We start from the raw sequence: 23,721 nt of genomic DNA on the forward strand, positions 1-23,721 counted from the left end.
TCTGTAGGTTTAATGGACCTAAGAGGTTGTTTGTCTTTCTTGGGGGCCATGTTCTTGTGAATCCTGCAAAAATTCATGGGTTAGGAAATCAAGGATTGAGTTATGTTCTCCTTTAATATACTAAATTTGAAAATCAAAATTGCTTAAAATAGCTTGCCATCTAGTAAAAATATGTTTAGAAGCTATATTTTTAACATCCTTTTGTAAAACTGATTTTGCATATTTGCAATCCACTTTTAATAAAAATTCTTAATTCAAAAGATCATCTTGAAATTTTGAAATGCATAAAACGATGCTTAAGATTTCCTTTTTGATGGTGCTATAGTTGAGTTGGGCATGACTCCAAGTTCCAGAAGTGAATCTAACCAACAATTCTTGATTATTACTTCTTTGCTTAAGAATTCCACCAACACCTATGTCAGAAGCATCAGTCTCAACAATCTTAAAGGTTTTATGATCAGCTAAGGCGAGACATGGTAAGGTCTTGACTCTAGACTTTACTATTTTAACAATCTTGGTATGATTCTCATTCCAAGGAACTGGATTTTTCTTAAGTCTCTGTCTTAGGGGGGCACAAAGCTGGCTTAAATCTTGAATAAAGTCTGAAACATAATTAAGGCTTCCTAAGAAATGTTGCAATTGTTTCTTATCCTTAATCTCATCAGGAAACTTGTCAGCAAACTCAATTGATCTTTGAATGGGAGTGAATGTTCCTTGGTGAATATGATGACCTAGGAATCTTACTTTAGTTTGAAAGAGGTTAATCTTAGTGGCTAACAAGCTTAAACCATTACTCTTAACAGTCTCAACAAACTTATTGAGATGTTTCCAATGCTGTTCAACAGAATCTGAATAAATCAAAACATCATCAACGTAAACAATAATGAAATCAGAAAACTGGTTAAAGATTTCATTCATTATGTTTTGAAATTCAGAAGGTGCATTCTTAAGGCCAAAGGGCATTACATTCCACTCATAATGACCAAATGAGACCACAAAGGTTGTTTTGTACCTATCTTTTTCCGCAATCTGGATTTGCCAAAATCCTGATTTCATGTCAAACTTAGAGAAAACTTTGGACTTCACTAATCTTTGAAGGAGGTCTTTTTATTTGGGATAGGATACCTGATCCATCTTAAATCATCATTGAGGGGCTTATAGTTGATGGCTAGTCTAGGTGTTCCTCTTTCAAGTTCAGCTTGTTTCTGAACATGAAAGGCAGTTAAACTCCAAAGGGACTTAGACTTCCTTATCAACTTCTTATCTATGAGATCCTGGATTTCTTTTTCACAATAGCTCAACAAATCCTTTTTCATTTGGATTGGTCTTGCTTTAGTGGGAATATTTTTCTCACTAAAATCAGGCTCATAAGGTAATTCTACCTCATGCTGCTTCCTGTGCCAAAATGCATTAGGAATGTTAGAACACACTTCTCTAATAATTTTATTCTTAAAATTTTCTATGGTATCTTGAGTTTTCTTAACCTTCAATTGATCTTTTGTTCTAACCAGAACAATCTCTTGCTTTAAGAGATTAATATGATTTTGCTTAGCCTTAATCACCTGATCTTTTATGGTTTTTATACTTCTTTCTCCAGGTGGATTGGAAAATTCAAATAGAATATCCTTATCTAAAAGCTTAGTTCTTATACCTTGATCATCTACCCACATGAGAAAGATGGAGCTTAAGAAAGGGGCTCCAAGGAGAGCTTTCTCCTTGAGATCTTTAACAAGATTGAAGGTTTGTTTAATGCAAATGCCTTGGTTACAAATATGGGCATTCGATAGCTTGTACTTGATAATAAGCTTTTTACCATTAGCACCAAAAAGGGCTTGCCTGGTTTTCTCATATAGTTGGGTAGGTACAAGACCTTCTTGTAGACAATTCAAAGTTGCACCTGAATCAATTAAAGCAATAATATCAAGGATAAATTTATTCTTAATTATTATAGTAAGGGAGACTTCCCACCTTTGGAAGATAACTTTACTAATAGTATTTAAGTATGCATTTATCTTATCATTATTGTCTTGTGAAGATTCAAGAACTTCTTCAAAGTCTTCCTTTTTAGGATTACTATGGTAAAAACCTACCCTATTGATATAATCATGAGGGATAAGGAATTCTGAGCTTGTAGGTTGTCTTAGGTTCTTAATATCCTTCTTATACTGCCCTATTTCTTCTTGAAGATCTTTAATAGTCAGGGTATTAAGGATTTTCTCTTGTTTATCACTATGATCCTTAAAAGGGTTTTGGATAGAAGGTTCTCTGGTTAACCTAATTAGTTCATTATCCTTTGCTTTTGGACTAATATTCCTTTTAACCAAAAGGATTCTTCTATGGGAAGGCAGAGGTGTTTCAGGGATAGCAAAAGTTTGAGGTGTTTCAGGGATAACAAGATTATCTTTAACCTTTTGGCTTATTCTATCAATGAAAGCTTGATCAATTTGAGGATTTTCCTAGAATTTCTTAGATAATTCAAAAGGCTTAAACAAAGGCTTATTATCATTCTTAACAAAAGACTGCTTAAGGTGATCCTGAGTTTCAATAATCTCCTCAACTCTGTTGACTTGATTTCCAAGGGTTATGAGAAACATATTAGTATAATCGATTTGTTCCATAATCCTTCTAACATCGGTTGCACTAGCAGTTCCTTTATCCTCTAGCTTAGTCTTAAAAGGTGAAGCTGTGACTATGGTTCCATTAATATTCTTTTCTATCTTAGCTTCAGGAGGATGGATGGATTCTATAACATTATTGTCACTGGTTTTCCATATCTTAGCTTTTATAGAGGTGTTATTAATACGCTTACAAGGATAATCTGGATATTCCTCTTGTTTGAAGAGTTCAAACCAAATCCAAAACTTAATATTTTTCTTTTCTTGTCCTAAGTAGGCACATAATTCTTCTTGGTAAATGGCTCTAATGACTTTAGGGATAGTGCTAAAGAACCAATCATTTCTTTGCTTATTGTCATCAGAATAGAAGTCTTTTCTTAAGAGATTCTTGTTGATCTCAAAGTCCTCATCACTTAGGCTTATTGTGTTAATCATCTGGGAATAGGTAGGAGACATTACAGGGGACTCATCTTGTTGGGATTCTTGAGTAGACTCATTTTCCTCAGTGTAAAATGGTCTAGCCATGTTGGTGTGACTTCTGATACCTGTTAGCTTAATATTCTCAGGATTTCCTATACTTGCTTGAAGGTCTGGGACCCTGAAATGGCTAGGTACTGGGTGGCCTTAACTGGATTAGCTGGATCAGAATGATCATAGTACAAGGTCATCATTTTGTTAAGCATAGGGTTAGAAGAATGAAGAGGAGAACTGGTTTTCTCCAACTCTTTCAGACATTCTAGCAGCCCTAGAGTTTCTGTTTATGAACCCTCTAGAGCTTCAAGCTCTTCCATCCCAGTTAGAACCACTAGGGAAGAAGAAGGTTCCAGGTCAGGAAATCCTAAGAATATTAAGCTAACAGGTGTCAGAAGTCACACCAACGTGGCTAGACCATTTTACACTGAGGAAAATGAGTCTACTCAGGAATCCCAACAGGATGAGTCCCCTGTAATGTCTCCTATCTATTCCCAGATGATTAACACAATAAGCCTAAGTGATGAGGACTTTGAGAACAACAAGGATCTCTTAAGAAAAGACTTCTATTCTGACGACAATAAGCAAAGAAATGATTGGTTCTTTAGCACTATCCCTAAAGTCATTAGAGCCATTCACCAAGAAGAATTCTATGCCTACTTAGGACAAGAAGTCTCCTTAAATAGGCAAAAAGATGAATAGTAATCTCGTGCATGAATAGTGAATAGTGAATAGTGAATAGTGAATAGTGAATAGTAAAATTCACTTTTCCACTGAATTCCCCCGAAAAACCTACTTTCGACTGAGAAGACTTCTGACAGGCTGCTTTAGACTGTGTAGTCACATGCTTGCTGCTTTTGGTGCAGAAACTGCAAAGCTTGTAAAATATTCTTGATGGAAGACATAAGGCTGATGATTACTTAGATCTTCTTATTGAAGGAAGGATTCCTTCACAATCATCATCATTGTCTGGAAGGTAGCTTGTTGAATCATCAAACTCTGCATAAGAATTTTCTTGGGAGAAGCTTGAGCTTCCTTCTTCAAGGATTTTCTGGAAATCTTGAGGGGTCTTAGCAACTGCAAGCATGGCTTGTAACTGTTGCTTTTTGAGGAGAAACTGAGACATATCATCACTGGCTGAGACTTGTGTGGGGTTCTTGAGGAAATACTGCTTAACTGCCTCAATAGATGCATCATTTTTCAAGGCATCCCACCATTTAGTTTTAAAAGTTCTTCCTAGAGATGGAAAGGCTGCTGATTCATCTGTAATAATAATATAGTCCCACTGGACTATCCAAACAAGGCCAAATTTGCTGAAAAAGAATAGTAAAGGGGGAAAAACTGAAAGTTCTCTGGGGATATCAAAAGAACTTCTGAATAGCTCAAAGCCATCCAGGATGGGCTTAGGAAAAATCTTAATAGTCGAACCATAATAAATCCACCAACTGTAGAAACAAAATGGGAAATAGGGAAGCTGATTCTTAGATGGAAAATAGAACATCCATGAATGATGGAAGTCCCTATTCTGGATCAGAAAAGCATTAAACCATGCTCTCTGATAATCCCAATAATTAAAAAACCTTGGCTTTGATGGTTCAGAAAATTCCCTTGAAATATTAGGATTTCCACCCCATTGCTTGACTGTAAGAATTTTATAGATATGGCAGGTGGAGAATGCCAAACCCATATTGCTAAATTTGTCAGCATTATGCTTAATTTTAATAGAACCAGTTTCTGTAAGGACTGCTTCATAAAATTCTCTTGTTTTTAAAATATCACCAGAGGGATAATGAAAATTTTCTTGAAAACCTTTTGCAACAATCTCTCTAGGGTTTTTAGAGAAAAATTCTCTTTCTACAACCAAAAGAGATTGATTTAAATCATTTTGCCAATATATTGATTTTGTTGAAAGAAGTGTGGGGTTGGCAGCCACCACAATTTGCTTGTTTGAAAAAAAGGAGCTTGATGCTAATTCCTTTTGAGAGGGATTAGACTTAGTGACTTGCTTGAAGGTTTAGGACCCTGAAATGGCTGGGTACTGGGTGGCCTTGACTGGATTAGCTGGATCAAAATGATCATAGTACAAGGTCATCATCTTGTTAGGCATAGGGTTAGAAGAATGAAGTCTTGTTTCTTCTTCAACTTGTTGGCTCCATAGCATTTTATGGGGAGAAGGAGCTTGACTGGGTTGGGTTTTCTAGTTAGGAGTTTGGGTATTCTTTTTAAGGGCCATGGTCTCGTGAACCCTGCAAATTCCACGAGTTGAGTGATTAGGAATGAAATTTTCTCCTTTAACAAACTTAATTTCAAAATTAGGGTTTAAAATAATCCAATCAGTTAAATTATACTTAAAAGTTATATACTTAATTGTTTTCTCAGATATGAAAACAACTTTTAAAATTCCTTGGTTCAAAATATCAATTTGAAATTTTGAAATGTATAAAGGAATGCTTAAAATATCATTTATAATGAGATTATGAATGAATTGGGTACCTAATATCTTAGGTGGATCATCTATTCTAACAAGATTAATTTCTTGATCACAAAGAGTGATGTTTCCAACAGGATTAGCAAATTCAAAAAGAATTTCCTTATCAAAAAGCTTTGTTCTTATACCTTGGTTATCTACCCACAAGGGATAAATAGAGCTTAAGAAGGGTATTCCTAGAAGGGCTTTTTCCTTAAGATCCTTAACAAGGATAAAGGTTTGCTTAATACAGATGTCATGGTTACGGATATGAACATCTGTTAATTTATACTTAATGGCAAGTCTTTTGCCATAATTATCCCACCAACCCTTAAGCTGACCTGTAAACCCAGCAACAATGGTCTGAGCTACAGCATGATCTGGCAGTCTATTGTTTAATTTATAGGTTGTACTTACCATGGTCATTTCTTGAAGCTTAGTGAGTATGTTATACTCGGTCATACCGTCTATGTTCCATTCATAGATAGTACTACTGGTGTATGAGGCTTGAGTAGACTGATTTCTTTCCTCAAACTGCATGTCAGGAAATGTAGGTCTAGGATAGTAATTCCTAGTCCTAAAGGTTTCTAAATTGTTAATATCTTTTGAAATAATTTGATTATGGGGTTCCTCAAACATTTTAATTAGTTCATCAACTTCTTCTTCTGAACTAATATCACCTTTAACCATATTGATTCTCTTATGAGGCTGAACAGTCAAAGGGGCAACAAGATTATCCTTAATCTTCTGATTAATCCTATCAACAAAAGCCTGGTTGATTTGGGGATTTTCCTGGAATTCCTTAGAAAATTCAAAGGACTTAATTTTATCAGTGCTCTTAGTGTTATTAACACGCTTATAAGGATAATTTGGATAATCCTCTTGTTTGAAGAGTTCAAACCAAATCCAAAACTTCATATTTTTCTTTTCTTGTCCTAAGTAGGCATAGAATTCTTCTTGGTGAATGGCTCTAATGACTTTAGGGATAGTGCGAAAGAACCAATCATTTCTTTGCTTATTGTCATCAGAATAGAAGTCTTTTCTTAAGAGATCCTTGTTGTTCTCAAAGTCCTCATCACTTAGGCTTATTGTGTTAATCATCTGGGAATAGATAGGAGACATTACAGGGGACTCATCCTGTTGGGATTCCTGAGTAGACTCATTTTCCTCAGTGTAAAATGGTCTAGCCACGTTGGTGTGACTTCTGACACCTGTTAGCTTAATATTCTTAGGATTTCATGAGCTGGAACCTTCTTCTTCCCTAGTGGTTCTAACTGGGATGGAAGAGCTTGAAGCTCTAGAGGGTTCATAAACAGAAACTTTAGGGCTGCTAGAATGTCTGAAAGAGTTGGAGAAAACCAGTTCTCCTCCTCCATCAGGATATTGAACAATTTGTTCAATACTTTCAGATCGCTGTGCAATGGTTGGAACAGTATTAGCAAAATGCCAATTTTCAGGAAACTCAACATCTTTCCACTAGATCTTCTTGGGGATGATGAAATCTGACTTATCTAGCATATTTGAGTGAAAGTAAGTGGTCTCACCTTTAGGACTGGTGCAAAGAGCCCCAGATCCAACACTTGTGTTCATGCTCTTATAGGCAAACCTAGTTATGATTGAAACAGGACTGTTTCCTGGTTTGATCTTAAAGCCATGGGTCTTAATATGCAAGACAACGGAATCTAAGATGTCTGCATCTCTTATTACTTGATCTCCATTTGTAAGCACCCATAATTTTAGGCTCTCCCTTCTCTCTTCTTTCTCTCTCATCATGTAAGCCCCAAGCTTTCTTCAAAGCTTTCCTCCCATTGTAAGATATTTCTCCTTATGTATCTATGTTTTATGATTTACCTCCTATGATGGATGGTCTTTAAATTATGTAAATTTTCAAGTTTATTTTAAGTTTACCTCCTATCATGGATGGTTTGTTTTATGTTTCCAGTTTACCTCCTATCATGGATGGTTTTATATTTATGAACTAAACAAGCTTTTGGTTCTTGAAACAAAAAAATTGTTCTAAAAAATAGTTATGAATGCTAATAATTTGGTCAAGAACCAAATTTTTGTAATTTATTCTCATATCTTCATTCAAAAAACCAAAGTTGACCCACTGCTCATATATAACACAATGCTTTGCTGCCATAAAAATTGAAAAATTGAGGAACCAAAAAAAATTATGCTTAGAATAAAATTTAAAAAAACTTTCAAAAATTTTAAAAAATATATTTATAATGCTTCTTAAAGAAAATGCTTCTAAATATTAAGAAATGTTTTAAACCTCTTTCAAAATCACTTTCAAATATACTCTAATAATATGTTTGATTTTTGGAAAATATTAACAAAAAAAATGTTAAAAGAAAAATAATTTTTATATATTTAAATTATATAATCTTTATGTATAAAATAAAATAAATTTACAACAACATAAAACCTTAATTTATTAAATTTAAAATTACTTTTTATTTCTTTTTATTTTTTATTTTTATTTTTTCTCTCATTTTCACTCAAATCTTCTCACAAACACAAGACAATGGTTTTTAATAAGAACTTGTGGCTGTCTGTTGCCTTGTTGGGATTGGAGAATAGGTTGCACATTCTTCCATTTTTTTTTTTTTTTTTTTATAAATGAAAATAATTATATGTAACAATATAAATTATACACACTATTAAAAAAATAACTCTGGCCTAAGTTAGACTCAAGGTTGATAAGATACTTTGCCTCAGCCCAACCTGAATTCATTTCAAGCTGAGAAAAGCCCAAGTTCAACCTAAGTATTTAAAATAATTACATACTCTAATTAAGGATAAAAATTATCGACAAATATGAACATATCAATACTTGAATTCTATGGATATATCGAAAATATCGATAAATATTTTGACAAAATAGCAATAGGACGAAAATTGTTCAAAATTCATAAAAATGTTTAAATTTTTTTCAAAAAAACTGATAAAATAAGTCGTAATATATATATTAAAGTTATTTTGTAACTGTAATTAATATAGGTATGATCAAGGATAATAATATCAATAAACATGGATATATCGATAATTGAATTTTAAAGATAAAAAATACGAGTTTTGGAAGTGTACACTTAGAATTAGGATAAGAAATATTTGATTTCATTCAATGAGAACAATTTATACATATTACATGACAATAGTCACTTTAGTATCAAAATGAATATCGTTGTAGTTTCATCACATTATTAGATGAAGGGATCCCTTTTAACCTCGGTTGGAATCTCCTTCTTGTGTAAAGTTAAATCATTTTTGTAATTTGATCGAGTTGACCAAGTAAGCAAGAGGAGCGAAGCATGTTTTGATTGAGTTGACCAAGCAAGAAGGCAAGAGGAGCACAAAAATATCAGCTGAAATATTGAGAAATATAAAAAAATATTGGGAAATATTGGAGAGCCGATCAATAATCGGTGGCTGATTTCGTATCAACCACTCCTGATATCTGAAATTTCAACAATATTTCAACAAAATTTCCCAACATTTTCATCCATGGTTCCAATTATACCCCTAAACACAAGGGAATCGAAATCCTAATAAAAATTTCGATACCCATGATAATGAATTTTTAATTCATATTCTCGCATCTAGTAAGTGCTCCAAATGTTTTTCCCATTCCAACGTTCCAAATGTTCCCAAAACCATTTCCCAGTCTTTACTTAAAATGTTCAATCTCATGATCGAAGGCATTTCACTATTGGCAGGGCCACAATTTTCATGTAACTAAATCTTAAAATGGGCTCATTAAAAGGCACAACAGCATATGTAGTATGAAATAGAGCCTCAGCAAGACAGTGTTTCCAACAATGATATTGACAAATTATAGAAATTCACCTCCACATTCCAGTTTGGCTAATGAACCAGGCGCAGTTTTTCTATGTCAATCCAGAATTACGTGCTTCGTTTTCAAGCTTTCCATCAGCAATATCACTAGGGAGGTCAAGCCCAGGAGGAATTTTTCCGGGATAATTAGTTGTTGATGAATCTGACCCTGCCATACTGGATAATCGAAGCAAATTATAATTATACAGCTCAACAATTAGGAACAGGAATTCTCTAATAGGCTTAATGAAAATAACAAGCTCACCTTCTGTCCACAATGATCATCGATCGGAGTTCGCAATTTGCAAAGCTGCAAGTACAATGTCCAGGGGTCATTTGTTATGGAGAAGGAAAGATGGCAAGCTTTACTCTTCTAACTGAGCAAAGGTTTATGCTCAATGGATGTTAGTTGAGTATCAAATAATAGTACCAGATAAAAAGGCTCCATCAACACTTACTGCTTGCATATTTCGGTTTTCACCAGAGGGTGACAGTCATTTCCAAATGCATTTAGTGTATGAAACAAGAATCCACTATGGGTGACAATTGCTATTTCCTTTTCTTTCCGTGTCCACAACCTGAAGAAAGGGATAGTAAAGGCATAAGGTTGTGCATCTCACTATTTCAAAATGAACATCTGGATGCTAACAACAGGAAAAGGAAGTTTAAGCACATCAACATCGGATCAAAGGAAACATCAGTATCTATAAAATCAGCCATGTTGGTACAAATTTTGTGCTTACTGGGAACTACTGGCTCTTTGAACTCATGTTAAATAGAAGTCAAAGACAGACAAAAAGCTATCAATAAATTTTTTTTCTTGTGGAAGATAATTTTTTCCAACGCACTTGCAACCTCAAATGTTGAAAGTAATTAACAAAACATCTTGAATTAGAACACAGAATGTGATCAATCTGATTTTTGTTCTTACAAAATAATAAAATAAAAAGAAGCTTGAACTAGAACTTCAGCCACCAGCAGGCTGATATCATGTAAAGCCTATATGCCAGTTAAAGAAACACCTCAGGGTCTTTTGTAACTATCTTGGTTTTCATCACAGGATAGTGAAATGGGATGATTGGTTAAAATTCAGGAACACTGGAGTTTCACCCTAAAGTTCCCATGCAATTTGCATTCACAGCACAAGGTACCTAAATTAGCATACTCTTTCAATGTTTGTGAGGGTTGAAAAGAATCAACACCAAAGCTAGAGTTCTATCTATATTATAATAGTAAACAGGGTATTCACCAATTCATGAACTTCAATCCCCTAGCCGCAACTTCTTCATTGGTTTCTCTAACATTGGCCTTCCACAATATGTCCTCGTCACTTTCTATCTGAACAAAATTTCAAAACCTCTTAAGTATAACACTTCACATGAAAATAGCCAGAACTAGACTCACTTCATTGAAGCTACCAAAAGATAGCAAGCATATCATATGAATCCATAACAACTATCTTGCAAGTATATCATAGATATCTTAGTACTTGCCAGTGAAAAATCTATGGCAGGGAAAAGAAACTGATAGTCGCTGATGCTTCTCCTCTTATCACAAGGATGAACTCCCTGCAACCACAAGTATAGATAAAAATGCAAAATATACAAAAAATATTACAGTTAAGAAACCTATCCATACATACAATAATATATTTCATATTCCTTGGATGATAAAAAAATTAAGCACCAGAGAACACATGCCAGATTTAAGTTCAAGTAGATTATGTTTTACCGTCTTGTGAGTGGATAGAAGCTCATCCCAGATACCTTAATTCTAAGGCTTAAACTCTCATATGGCAGTTTCAAGATTGCACAGGGCTGACTTTAGAGGTTTCTTAGATGTGTTTATTAGCCCTAATGTAGTTGATTTCCATCGAGTCTTACTATTGCTAGGTTTGGCTTTTATGTTCAAAATTACCATAATATCACTGTTCAGGTTATATCAGTGAACTAAACAAGGGCTGAGTTTATATTTGAGTCCTTTTAATTGGTCTAAATTAAGGTTTGAGATTGTTCGACTCAATGGCTAGGATGAAGCTTACAAGTCTACAAAGGGTATCAATTGTCTCGTTTGAAGTAAATGAATGATCATAAGAGTTTACAGGTTTGAAGTTCTTCAGAGGCAGGATTGCCTTCTTTTCCAGGTGAGATTGCTTCTCTAATTGCCTTGGTTTGTCCTCCACTTTTCCCTTCTCTTCTAATTTCATTGTAATGAAGATAGCCTTGCCATTAATCGTTTAAACCACGTCTAATCAATCAACCCTAGTAAACTCCCCAAGCCTTTCCCCAGCAAACCCATCATAATGCTGAATGCTAAATTATTTTGCATCACATCTGGTATAACAGCAAAAGATCAGCATTATGACAACTAGAAAATGACTGATCCAGCATTATTAAATGGCTGGATTTTCTGGGAAATTTACCCACAAGCTTTTTCTGATTGACTAGCTACTTAGGATAGGTAAATTGACTGATCCAATCTGAAAGATAAAAGACAACTTTTTTTTTTTTTTGATCAGAAACAAACAATTGTATTAATTGAGAAAAAACATGATAAGGATGAGAAGTCCTCCCCCTGATGTTAATGACAACTTCAACTTTTTGTTAATGAAACTTGTACGACAAGCACAGATTTAGTCGATGAGCATGGGCTTGGTATGCAGGACCAGCCTCTAATTATTAATTGAGAGGAGATGAAGTTACGGTTAAAGCAGAATTAGCTATCGTATAATTATTAGGAAGAACTTTTTGTCATTACCTATCTTGAGCAAAAGAGCATTGATCATAGTTGAGAACATGTAAAAGTTCAAGAGTCAAGATTGTGATCTAGTGATGTTGGAGACCAATAGTGAACCATCTCCCAGTTTCAACGGGAATAATGGGCAGAAATCCACAGTTAGATGTAATTGGTTTAAAAAATTAACAAAATTTTGTGGCAAGCACTCAGTCGAGGTTTCTTTGCAAGCCAGATCGACAACCTAAAAGAAATTTAATGAAGCTGGAAAGTTTCCAGATAGCTCCAGAACAGCTTAATAATAAGACAGCAGGTATTGAGGCTAGTACGTGGTTGACTTTCATAGTATAGCACCTATAGTGTTGGAGGAATGACACTGAGGATGGCCCAACCTTTACATATAAAGGGGGTATGTGGCATGACCACGCCTGAAGAGAAACCTTTTCCTTTTTGGATAGGCCACGCCTGAAGAGAAACCTTTTCCTTTTGGATTGGCCACACCTGAAGAGAAACTTGCATGATAACATTTAATCAATCAAGGCACCATAATTGAAATCTGATGACGGTAATGAATCTTCAAATGAGTATGGAGTCTATGGACTCTTGGTGACTCCAAGATCTGGAGAAGGATCTATTCTTTTCTGGATTTCAAGACAAATTCTTGTTGCACTCAAGCCAGAGGAATTTCTTAGTTGGTCATTAAGTATTTAGATTAGCCAGGATAAATGGTATTGTAGGCTCTCTTGCTTATAAAATTATAACTTTCTAGAGGTGTGACGTTGTTTTGAGGAAGAGTTTAGCAGACAGAGGAGGTAGAGAGAGAATACCTAGATGGCTATAGAATATAATCATCAGGTTCTATGACTTTCTGGCATGCTCTAGATGTTGCACTGATGCGGCAAAACTAATTATTTTGGTGGCAAATAGACAACCACAAAGGGTGACAAGCATTACCAAAACCCAACAGGGGAAAAAAAATTACTTCACCAGAGTAACAAGACCTACCAAATGTTCGCGACAAAGTTCTACTGCAAGGAATGGGGGGGAGTCCAAACTTGAAATTGCAGATCGGTTACATTCCCCTGCATTTGCCACCATCAGTGGCAGCACATCCATCCTATCTTTGTAGCCCTCACCACCAAATACTCCAACAGCTGTCTGCATGGTCCTGCAATGTCAAAGTGACCATACCAAAGTACAAAATGTTTAACCTTCAAGGCATGTGGATCCAAGGAAAAAGAATCTGAATACACTTGTATTCAAAAGGAGAACAGATAAACCTGAATCGAATAACTGTGCATTCGAACAAATGTGTTTTATAACTATGCTTGGAGGTTGACACTTTACATTTTCTCTGCAAATCTTATAGATTACATTACCTCTGTTTGTGTATCTGATTGAACCAATGTATGGTCCAATGATTCTCTTTTTAACTAAAAGCAACCAACTCCAACTGAACCCCATTTTGACCAATACAAAGCAAAATATAACCTTAATAAGACTCAAATTACGCAAGTAAATGAGCATGCCAACCATGATTGATGTTTGACAATTACTACAATAATCAAAGATCCAAAACTATGAGAGTTCTGAGTGTTTAACCATCAAAAGCTATTAGTTTCTGACCAAAAGGATAAAACATTTATCTCTGCATTATCTTCTCTTAGGCTTTGCTCCCTGCCAGAGAATTCAAACTAGAAATTCCTAATTTTCAGAAATAACAGAACTAAGTAGTTGAATTGATTTGTAGGTTCAACAGTCCACAAGACTTAATTCTAAAGCATTCATCTATAGGTAGGAATTGCCATTTCCTGCTTCCCTTACTTGGCCAAGATTTCTACTTTCTTCATTTAGTTTCACTTTTACCTCTGAACATAGGAATATCTTCAGGAATGAAACTAGACTTAGGTCTTCTGACTGATGTAGTTGACTGGTATTTACAGGCACTTTGTTCACTTTTTTGGGAACTAAGCAATATGAGCAAAACTTAAGAAAAAAATGGTACAAAATGACCAAAAGGTGAAGTTATTTTGGCATGAATAAGGTTTAATTTATCTTTTGGAAAAATATTTTATCCTTCTTTGTACCTTCTAATTCATTTTAATGCATTTTATTGTTTCTGAATTAAAAGGAGAAAAAGAGAAGCACACTCTTATTCACCTTCTTTGAACTAAAAACAATGTCAAAGCAAGGAGTATTCTAAACAGTTTGAAACAATTTTTTACCGTACAAACACTGTGCATGGTAAAAAACAAGGGGCAAAAGTTTAAAATGACGGAAATGAGGCCACCAAAACATCCTTAGTAGCAATGTTATGCGCAATCAAAAGTTGGAAGTGCCCCAAAGGGCATGATATAATTTCCCAAAAATAAAGAATTGATCATATGGTTCAAACCTCTTGAATTGATGACCCACAGGCTTGAAAACTGTTCTTTCAAGACATTTAGGGCAGGCAAGAGAATACTTGTTTGAACATGTTGTCCCCCTTGACTTCTCAAGTAGTGACAAGCATTGCTTCAATTTTTTGATATCTTCTTAATTCAATCCTCCCTCTTGGTTCGCATTATTCTATGCGGGATTTTCATCAGTGTTGGCAAGATTAGCTTGAGGTTTATGCCCTTGGTTTCCTTCTCGGCCTATATTTCCTCTTCCAAAAACATTTGGAGGCATGACTCTCTAGTATGTCTCGGCTATTGATAGTAGATACACCACTGAGAATTCTTGTCATTTGACCTTTTGCCTTCATTCCTTCCTGGGTTTGTGGTTGAGGCAGCAGCATTAGTATTGGTGGTCTAGCCAGCAGTTGTACCAGTGGTCTGGCCAGCAGCGACAACAACATTGTTTTTCGATTGGACAACAACTAATGCTGAGCCATCCATGGGGTTCTGATCTAGCCTAATGCCTCCTTATCCTTCTTCCCCTCTAATAATCACAAAAACTTTCCTTAAGGGAGCATCTCTTTACAAAGAATTTGGACTCTGATCGTGATCTAGCAAAGAAATAGAGAAACTCTATCCCTTTCAATAAACTCCTAATACATTGTCACATAATTGTCGCATTCCATTTTTAAATTTTGATATTGATCTAATTCAAGCAACAACCCTTGTATAACATTATATTATTCAAAGACTGAAAAACTACCTTATTTTGTTTATAAATTCTAATCTTTAGTTCATAAACCTGAGCAACATCTCTAACCATTGAGTCTCTGAGTAAGTCAATGGTCTCCCAAATGTCCCTTGATGTAGAGAGGAATGTATAGGTTTTGCAGATCTCTAGCTTCATTGAGTTCCATAACCAAGATATTATCTAAGAATCCTCCTCATTCCAAGCATAGAATTTCAGGTTTTCCTTACGCTTTTTTGGCCCAAGTCAATGACTCAATTTTCCTTTTCCCTTCAGTTACATTTTAATCAACTGCAACCACTCTAAGCAATTGCCTTCAATTTTCCTAGGATTGGAACTAGGTTGTGAGTCTTTATGGCTGTTTGGATAGTAGTGGAAGGGGAATTAGATTTTTCTGTAATCATGGGTTGATTGGAGATAGGATGAGATTACTGTAATGGAGAGGATACACAGTCAGAAACAATAGACATCAACAAATGGGTTTTGAGTTGACACCAGCAATGAAGGCTACTGTGCACAAGGCTCTGATACCATGAAAACAGAGAATGATGTCTGAATAATATTTGTGAATTCACTAGATATATTTACAACCTATTTATAATGCTTACAATGCAAAAAGGTAAAGTACTCTATTCTAGGCCTAGAATTACTCCACTAAACTAACCACTAATTACAGGAAATAAATTAACTACTAGATCAGTCTTTAATTACTAAAAATAATTCAAGTCAATTGTACAGAAAAGAAACAAAGAATTACGGCACCCATTCTCCAAGACCAATATTATCAAAGACTTCCATTTTCCCATCACATTGCAAGAGAGTTTCCAAATAAAATACATTACAAGAAAACAATTAAACAATAGTTAGCACCTGAAAGGACAGGTTTTGGACTGACACTACTCTCTGTACATCTGAGAAGGTTCATAAAGTGAACCAAGGAAACTGTGTGACAAATACATACTTCCCTCCTTAATTCTACTTAATTGAATTATTAAAACAAATCTAAGAATTGAGTTAAAAGCTAAATTTATCACAAAACTATGAAAAAAATGTTCAGAGGACACAATAAGTGAGACTAACTTCTCAGTGTAGAAGCATGAGCTAAAATACCAATTTTATAATCATTCATAAGGGAAAATAGAGAATTATTAAACATCTAGAAGAACATTCACACTTTAGCGTGAGTAACAAGATTCACCAGCTTCACAATCCTCAGCTAAGATTGCTCGACTTCAATTCAAAAGGTAGCAATCTGTAAAAACTGTTCATAAATACATAATTTTAAAAATAAAAAACTAAAAAAAAACATGTAGTTGGACTTCAAACATAATCAATCTATAATGTGAAAAGATATCCAATAAAGACTGAAACAGGAATGTGAAATGCCAACATCAATACCTCAACAAAGGAGATGTAATAACTAATTCAATCCTCTTAGCAAGCCCACATGCATGAACATGTTTACGCAGATTATCAACCTGTTACAGTAGGCAAAAACCTTTTTATGATATTTTCCTCCAGGGAATACAACACTTTGTTCCTAGGAAATCCTATTATGAGTCTTTTTATTTTCAAAACAGAATTGGCATGAGGACATATGAATTGCTTCATACCTGCTGCCAACCTAGGTGAGTAAGTTGTGCATCAAAAAATGCAGGAGACAAGTAGGCTTTGTAATTCTTATCTCCATCTACATTGTGGATCCCTTGTGCATGCCTCACCTGAATGTATGGTTTTATAAGACCACAATGCCTTGGAATTTGCGAGCAAAAGCCAAGAAAGAAGGCAATCTTGAAAGTCCTTCAAACCAAAGACATAGCAGCTTCAAATATGCAGTGCACATACTATATAAAGTGAAAACAATTTGACACTGACCAGGTGAAGAGTTTTGCAACGATGCAATGGAAACAGACTTGGACCTGCACCACTGTCCATATCTGCAACTGAACCCAAAATAGAAAATAGCTTTTAAAAGAAGGCAACAAACAAAATAGAATTTAGAGTCGGTTTCTCATAAAAGGTTCAAGGATACGAAGGGTTTGAATATTGTTTTAGCCAAAGTTATAAATATATCACTAATTCAAAACATTTAATCTATCAATAATGAAATTATAAGCAAGTTCCAGAACATAAACTGCCAACTTAACAATCATTACAGGCAAAGTGCATGGACAGAACACATTGGGGGACTCAGTAGAAAAAATAGTAGACCATGTCAGCATATGATAAAGTACTCATTTTATTCTGGGACTCTGTAAGATTGTTGAAATGATAAAATTTAATAGTGTCACAGTGCAGGAAATGAAAGGGGTTCATCTAAGTCTCCATAAGAAATTTCAATAACAGAGTTGTAAACTTGTAATAGCTTTCTTGAAAGGCCTGTCATAACCACCATGGAGAAAGAAAATTGTAGTTAAGCAAGCTTCATCAAAGGGATGGATTATTCTTCCTAGAAAATTGGGGAGTACAATCTCAACATAATATACATTTTGGGCCCAGATCCTCACAACTTAAGCTTAAACTTGGTAACTAACAAATTTAACAAGTTAAGTGATATGGGATTAACTATTAACAATCTTGAGTTTGGAAAACATCAACACTTTTCATAGAAGGACTTGTAAAGAAGCAAAGTCAGAATCAAACAAATCACAGAACATGATCTTTTTTGCCTGTCCAGAATCAGGGATAATATGAAGTGGCTTTTAGCTTTGAAAAGGCTAATTGCATTTATTAGTCAGCACTCAGGAGCAAACTGACAGTTTTATTGGCTTGGATGTTAGGATTTTTGTTGCACAACCAATGGCATAAGGGCCAAGTCTCACAATGAATGGAAGAGAAGCAAGAACTCATCTCTTATAAGGCTTGTAAGGAAAGTCCACCAAAACATGCTCAAAGTATATAATATGCAAGGAGTACTAAACATTATCTTCCCATTGAAGCAAATTCCACATGTAACAATTTTAAGATGCTAAATATCACAGCTAAGTAAAGCTTCAAGATTAAGTCCACCAAAGATGCGTTCAAAGTATACAAAATGCAGCGAGAATTAAACAATATCTCTCAGTTGAAACAAATTCCACATGCAACAACTCTTTTTTCATAAAAAATGAGAATTACTGAATAAAAGAGAAAGAAACAGGAAGGATGTGATATTCATTACAACAGCAAAAAGCAAGATAGAACCAGCAAAAAAGGGGGGGAAAAAGAAGACGCAAAACAGCAATTGCCAACTAGGGAACCAATACAATGCAACCATTCTATGCCTCAAAATGAATCAAGGAGTAGGAGATTCCCAAATAAACAACTCTAGAGATCTAGCATCTATCTTGGCCAAAAACTCAGTCATCTTGTTAGTTAATCAAAATATCCTATAAATGAAGACACAGTATCCCTAGAAAGAGCATGATACCTCCATACCCAACAAGCAGAGAGAGAAGGAACTCTGCCTCCTGTGGAGGCCCACAAAAAAATAACCAAGGAATTTTTTTTTTTTTTTTGATAGATAAATTTCTATCCCCATTGGGACTTGAACCTAGAACCTCCCACAAACCCTCCCCATCCCTTCACCACTTGAGCCAAGCCTCAAGAAAAATAACCAAGGAATCCCCTTCCATGGGAACAACAATAACGTTTTAAGTGGAGTATTCAGTTATCTGGGATTAAGACTGACAGCCTAGGTGGTTTGATATCTTAAATGTGAATTTAAACAGAAACCTGAAAAGAAGAATAGTGATTTTAAAATGCAATCCTCACATTTTCAAAATCTATTCAAGACTTGAAGCAGGGATCAAAAGCAGATCCATGCTGCATGGTATGAGGTCAACACCAATATTTTTTAATTCAACCAAAACACTGCCAAATTTGTTTTCTTTTTTTCTTTTTTTTTTATATTTTGTTGATGAATAAGAGTGTGTATTATAAAAACGCAAAAAACACATGACAGCATATACGATGAGCACTAAAAAAGAAGCAAAAAAGAGGGGACACAAAAGTATTCCCTCCCTCAACAAATACCCAACCAATCTATGAAGTCCACCAAAGGCATATAGCCTCCGGCTATGTACACTTTTACCCACATAGAGAAATTGTTAAGGAAGATGCTTTTTAGTTTTTGATCTAACAATTCTTTATTTTCAAGACATCTTTGATTTCTTTCCTTCTAGATAGTCCAGAAAATACACAAAGGAACAGTCCCTCCAAACCTTAACACGCCTTCTACCAACGAAAGAGTCATGCCACTCCAAAAGAGTATCCCTAATTGAACCAAAGATAATTGAACTGCCATAAATTTCTAGCCTTATCACAATGTAAGAGAATATGATCAATGGATTGTGACTCCTTCTTGCACAAGGGACACTTGTTGGCCAACGTCCACCCTCTTCTTTGAAGTTGATCAAATGTCAACACCTAACCCCAACAAGCCTGTGAAGAAACTCACCTTTGTAGCATCCACAAGCTCCAAATAATCTTTAAAGGGAATGGGGTAGCACAACCTATCTGCAAAAGAGAATAAAGCCCTCTTATAGAGAAAACCCCTTTGCTATCACCCCTTGCAAACTACCCTGTCCTCCTCCTCCTCCCTCTTCATTGTCTATCTTGGAGTTTATGAAGGAACCGCTTCATGTCAACCAACTCCCAATTATTCAAATTCCTGACAAAATGAAAGTTCCAAGTTCCTCCATCCCCTCTTTGCTCCCAAAAGTCAGACACTCATGCCTCTTTCAAAACAGATAGGGCAAACAAGGATGGGAAAATTTCACATAAGGGCTCCTCACTACACTACCCATCTTTCCAAAACTGCTCCCACTACCCTCTGCAAAAGAAATCTTTGTTTTAAGAAAATCCCATTGCTTCCCCATCACTTTCCAAACCCCAACCCTATAGGAATCTCTCACCATACCTGACCTCCAATCCCCTTCTTCCGCCCCAAACTTTCCCCTTATCATTTTCTTCCACAACAAATCACTTTCACTAGAGTATTGCCAACACTACTTGCATAGATCATCAATTAATATCCGCTACAGAGTATGGTTTTTAATATAAAATTTCTAAGAAAATAGCTTACAAGCTCAATATCCTTATCATAGGAACAAAAAATACGTTTCTTCAAAACATCATCAAAACAGTTCTTTTTTACCGCATTATTAAATGTATTCTCAGGTCTACTAATTTTAATATTTGTGGCTTTCCAAAGAGATAGCCCCATCACTTTGGCTCTTATCACATTATAAAACTTGTACTCTACAAATTTAAATCAGGCCTGGCCAGAAAGGCCATGGGTTCATCTAACAGTATTTGTGTGTGCCTTGGTCGTCATAACTTCAACAACTATTCTATCCATTAAAAGAGTAAAGAAAAACAATTAGGTTTAATTCAAAGAAGTTAAAGGTTTAACTTTCCTAGTCGTACTTAGTTCAGGCTCTTTCTAAGCTTAAGCAATTTTTAACTAGCAAAAGTATATGATTCACTTCCATTAACAGATTAGAATTTTTTTTAATTTTTTTTTCTGTTATAACTGAAAGATAAAGGAAAAGGATTTGCTCCCCCTTCTTGTCCTTTTTATTACAACATTTAGCATTTTAGGCATGTAATAAGGGCACTAGTATCTCGACAATTTTTATCTTGCTAGACACTTCCCAGCCATTTTCTAGGGCACAAACACCCATTTTGCTTTTTCTTTTGAGGCTGCATTGCTAATGCCTCATGTCCAGCCAAACAACTGTCAGTTTTCTAGCTATGTGGGCACTTGAAAAGCTAGAAATCTACAAAGGGGACTAGGGAAGACTCACAGTGAACATGACAATGAGCTTTCACTCTTCAGCCCCATTTTCCCGTGTAATTCCAAATTTCACTCTTCCAAAGCCTCTTAAACTATTTTTAAGTTTTATTACACCAAATTTAAAATCAAAACTAAAGATCGAGGGGGGAAAGGCAAAAAGCCAATTTTTTTGAGGTAAGAGGCTCAATTTTGTCCAAAATTTACCTCATGTTTTGCTTGATTGGGTCATATATTTCATGCATAAGCTAGATCTACCTTCCTTGAAGGTGAAAAAGTTGTACTCTGTTAGGGAACTCAAAACATCTGTTGCGGTAATACCCATTTAAAGTTCGAGTTTTATCTACAGGCTTCGATAGTTTTGAGCTTGTAATACTTAATCTAAAGATTATAATAAATTTTGGGTTCGGCTGAGTAGGGTATGAGTTAATATATTACATTAGATTAACTATTTCCTGCGCATTAAAAGAACCAAAGAGTATATATGAATTTCAAATAATGCCGATTTCTTAAAATCCTCAATCAGAATTTCTCAAATTCTACTACGAATTCTTGCTCATTTTCCTAAAATCGACATTTTACTCCTGCCGAATCACCACATCAAGGGATCCACACACAAGTAAACGAAAACAAAAAACTACGATTGAAATAGCCAAGAGAGAGATCCAATCAAGCATATTCGGGGCTGCGTTCAGTTCTCGGAAACAGAAAGGAAAACGCATATGGTTAGCGCAAGATTTTCCATTCCACTTCCTAGAGAACCAATAAAGAGGGATTATTGAGATCGGGGTGATTTATTACCGGAGAGAGAGGAACGGCAGAGAGCAGAGACGCGAGCTCGTGGTGGCGACGGGGATTTGGAGGAAGCGGAAGAGAAGAGGCTTATGCTACAGCAGGTAGGAGAAGTGAGGTTAATAGCAGTGAGCATGCCTCCATCTGCGTGGTATTGGCGCTGTGTGGAGTTCCAGAGTTTTGTACGATCTCAGCTTTCACTCCGGTGTCCTCATCGCCGTCAGATTTCGTCTGTTGTGTCCAAGTGGAAAATGATGGTGCCACCTACACCATTTTTTTATTTTTTTATTTTTAAGAATTATGGGCTTTTATATATATATATATTCGTAAAAAAAAAAAAACCTAATCCACCAACTTGTAATAGTCACGGAATATGATACTCCATAACATTATCATGAATGCATGCGCCACATCAGCATTCCACGTAAGGCTAAAAACAAAATCAAATAGAACCTCATTGAAAATGAAATGCAACGTCAAACCTGGCATTCATTCTACTGAAAACCCAACCCAACCTAATTTTGATCATTGACATGCTTGGAGCATCATAGGGAGGACATGAAATATGTATTTGTTTTTTAATCCCCTCCACTCATATCAATTAGATAAATTAGATAAAGTGAGGTAAAAGATATGAGTTCATCAAAATTTTGTTGTCCATATTTCATTCAAAGAAGAAACTCTTTCCAAATAGGGATGGCAATGGGACGGGTTTTTTCGGATACCCGTCCCGCCCTTAATAAGACAGGTTTCAATTTTAATAAAAGGGTTTGAAATTTTTTTAAAACTCAAGGCAAGTTTGGTGCGGGTTTAGGTATTGTGTTATCCCATCTCGTCTCGCCCAATTATATATATAATTAATTTAATTTAATTTTTATTTTACTATTTTTAATATGTAAAATAATAATAAAATAAGTTATAAAAATATAATAATTTAATTATTTATAAAATATATTAATATTAATATAATTAAAATTTTAAATGAGACGAGGATGAGAATTATTTTGAATAAATGGGCCGAGGCCCGAACCCACGCATTGCCATCTCTATTCCCAAATTGAATAAGGAAATAAATAAATAAACATGGCAAAATTTCTCATTTTAAGGCTTGAAAGGTGGCATTTAGGTCAATTCATTATAAGGTTATTTTGATAATAAATTTGTCATTGGAAAGGGGTTCAAAGATAAAAGTAAACAATGGGGTCCAAATAGAAACTCAAAAAAAAATTCCAAGAATTTTTAGTTTTAAGAATTGAACTTTAAATATTTGAAACTAGATCATTATGTTGAATCTAAAACAAATAAAGTCATTTTTAAAATGAAAATATATTCCGTCATAAAACATTCCTAATAAAGGATATGAATGTCTGAGTAGGTGCCAAAAATGAAGTTGTACAAGATGCCTTCTAAGCATAATTGATATTAATGAGCATCTTTCACATGCTTACAATTACAATTGAAGAATTGGGAATCCAAAAAACTTATGGCTTAAATAGTATGGGGAATCTGAAAACTTCTTATATAAATAGTAGAGAGAAATCTTGTTGCTAAGAGGAAGAGAATCGTTGATTCTAAAGAATATAGTTACTATGTAAAACGACAACACGTATCCACAGGTAATTAAAAGGAAAGATCATGAAATGATGTCAAATCTAAGTGAGCAATGGGTGGGCCAGCAAAGAAGAATATGTGTCTAGTTATATTTTAAAAAAATAATAATATTGATGTCCTAGATGGCCCACATTGCCTTCATTTTAGGGGAATTTATGTAATCATACACCAATGGGCAAAATTTTGCCTTTTAGAAACTTTACTTTTTACTTTTCAAATTCAGTGGATTTTATGGAAAATAAATGACCTTTCATACACTGTAATAGTGATGTTGAGGCCCTTCCAAAAAT

General features: G+C 35.0%; 1 protein-coding gene across 3 annotated transcripts; it reads right to left on the bottom strand.

The window, feature by feature from the left end:
• Positions 1–9,154: 9,154 nt before the first annotated feature.
• On the bottom strand, positions 9,155–22,064 carry LOC117911337 (phosphoglycerate mutase-like protein 1). 3 transcript variants are annotated; one of them, XM_034825669.1, is made up of 10 exons: positions 21,830–22,064; positions 17,128–17,195; positions 16,866–17,042; positions 16,651–16,730; positions 13,132–13,294; positions 10,887–10,961; positions 10,643–10,731; positions 9,852–9,971; positions 9,659–9,703; positions 9,155–9,570 (listed from the first exon to the last, which is right to left on the bottom strand). In XM_034825669.1, exons 1-10 carry the CDS (start codon positions 21,954–21,956, stop codon positions 9,447–9,449), a joined length of 1,068 nt encoding a protein of 355 aa, XP_034681560.1. In that variant the 5' UTR covers positions 21,957–22,064; the 3' UTR covers positions 9,155–9,446. The 3 variants fall into 3 exon arrangements, with proteins under 3 accessions (XP_034681560.1, XP_034681561.1, XP_034681562.1); XM_034825670.1 differs by having other exon boundaries at positions 16,866–16,973; positions 21,830–22,061; XM_034825671.1 differs by lacking the exon at positions 16,866–17,042 and having other exon boundaries at positions 21,830–22,062.
• Between the last annotated feature and the right edge of the window lie 1,657 nt (positions 22,065–23,721).

Source organism: Vitis riparia, chromosome 3 (genome assembly GCF_004353265.1).
Source record: "Vitis riparia cultivar Riparia Gloire de Montpellier isolate 1030 chromosome 3, EGFV_Vit.rip_1.0, whole genome shotgun sequence".
NCBI lineage: Eukaryota > Viridiplantae > Streptophyta > Magnoliopsida > Vitales > Vitaceae > Vitis > Vitis riparia.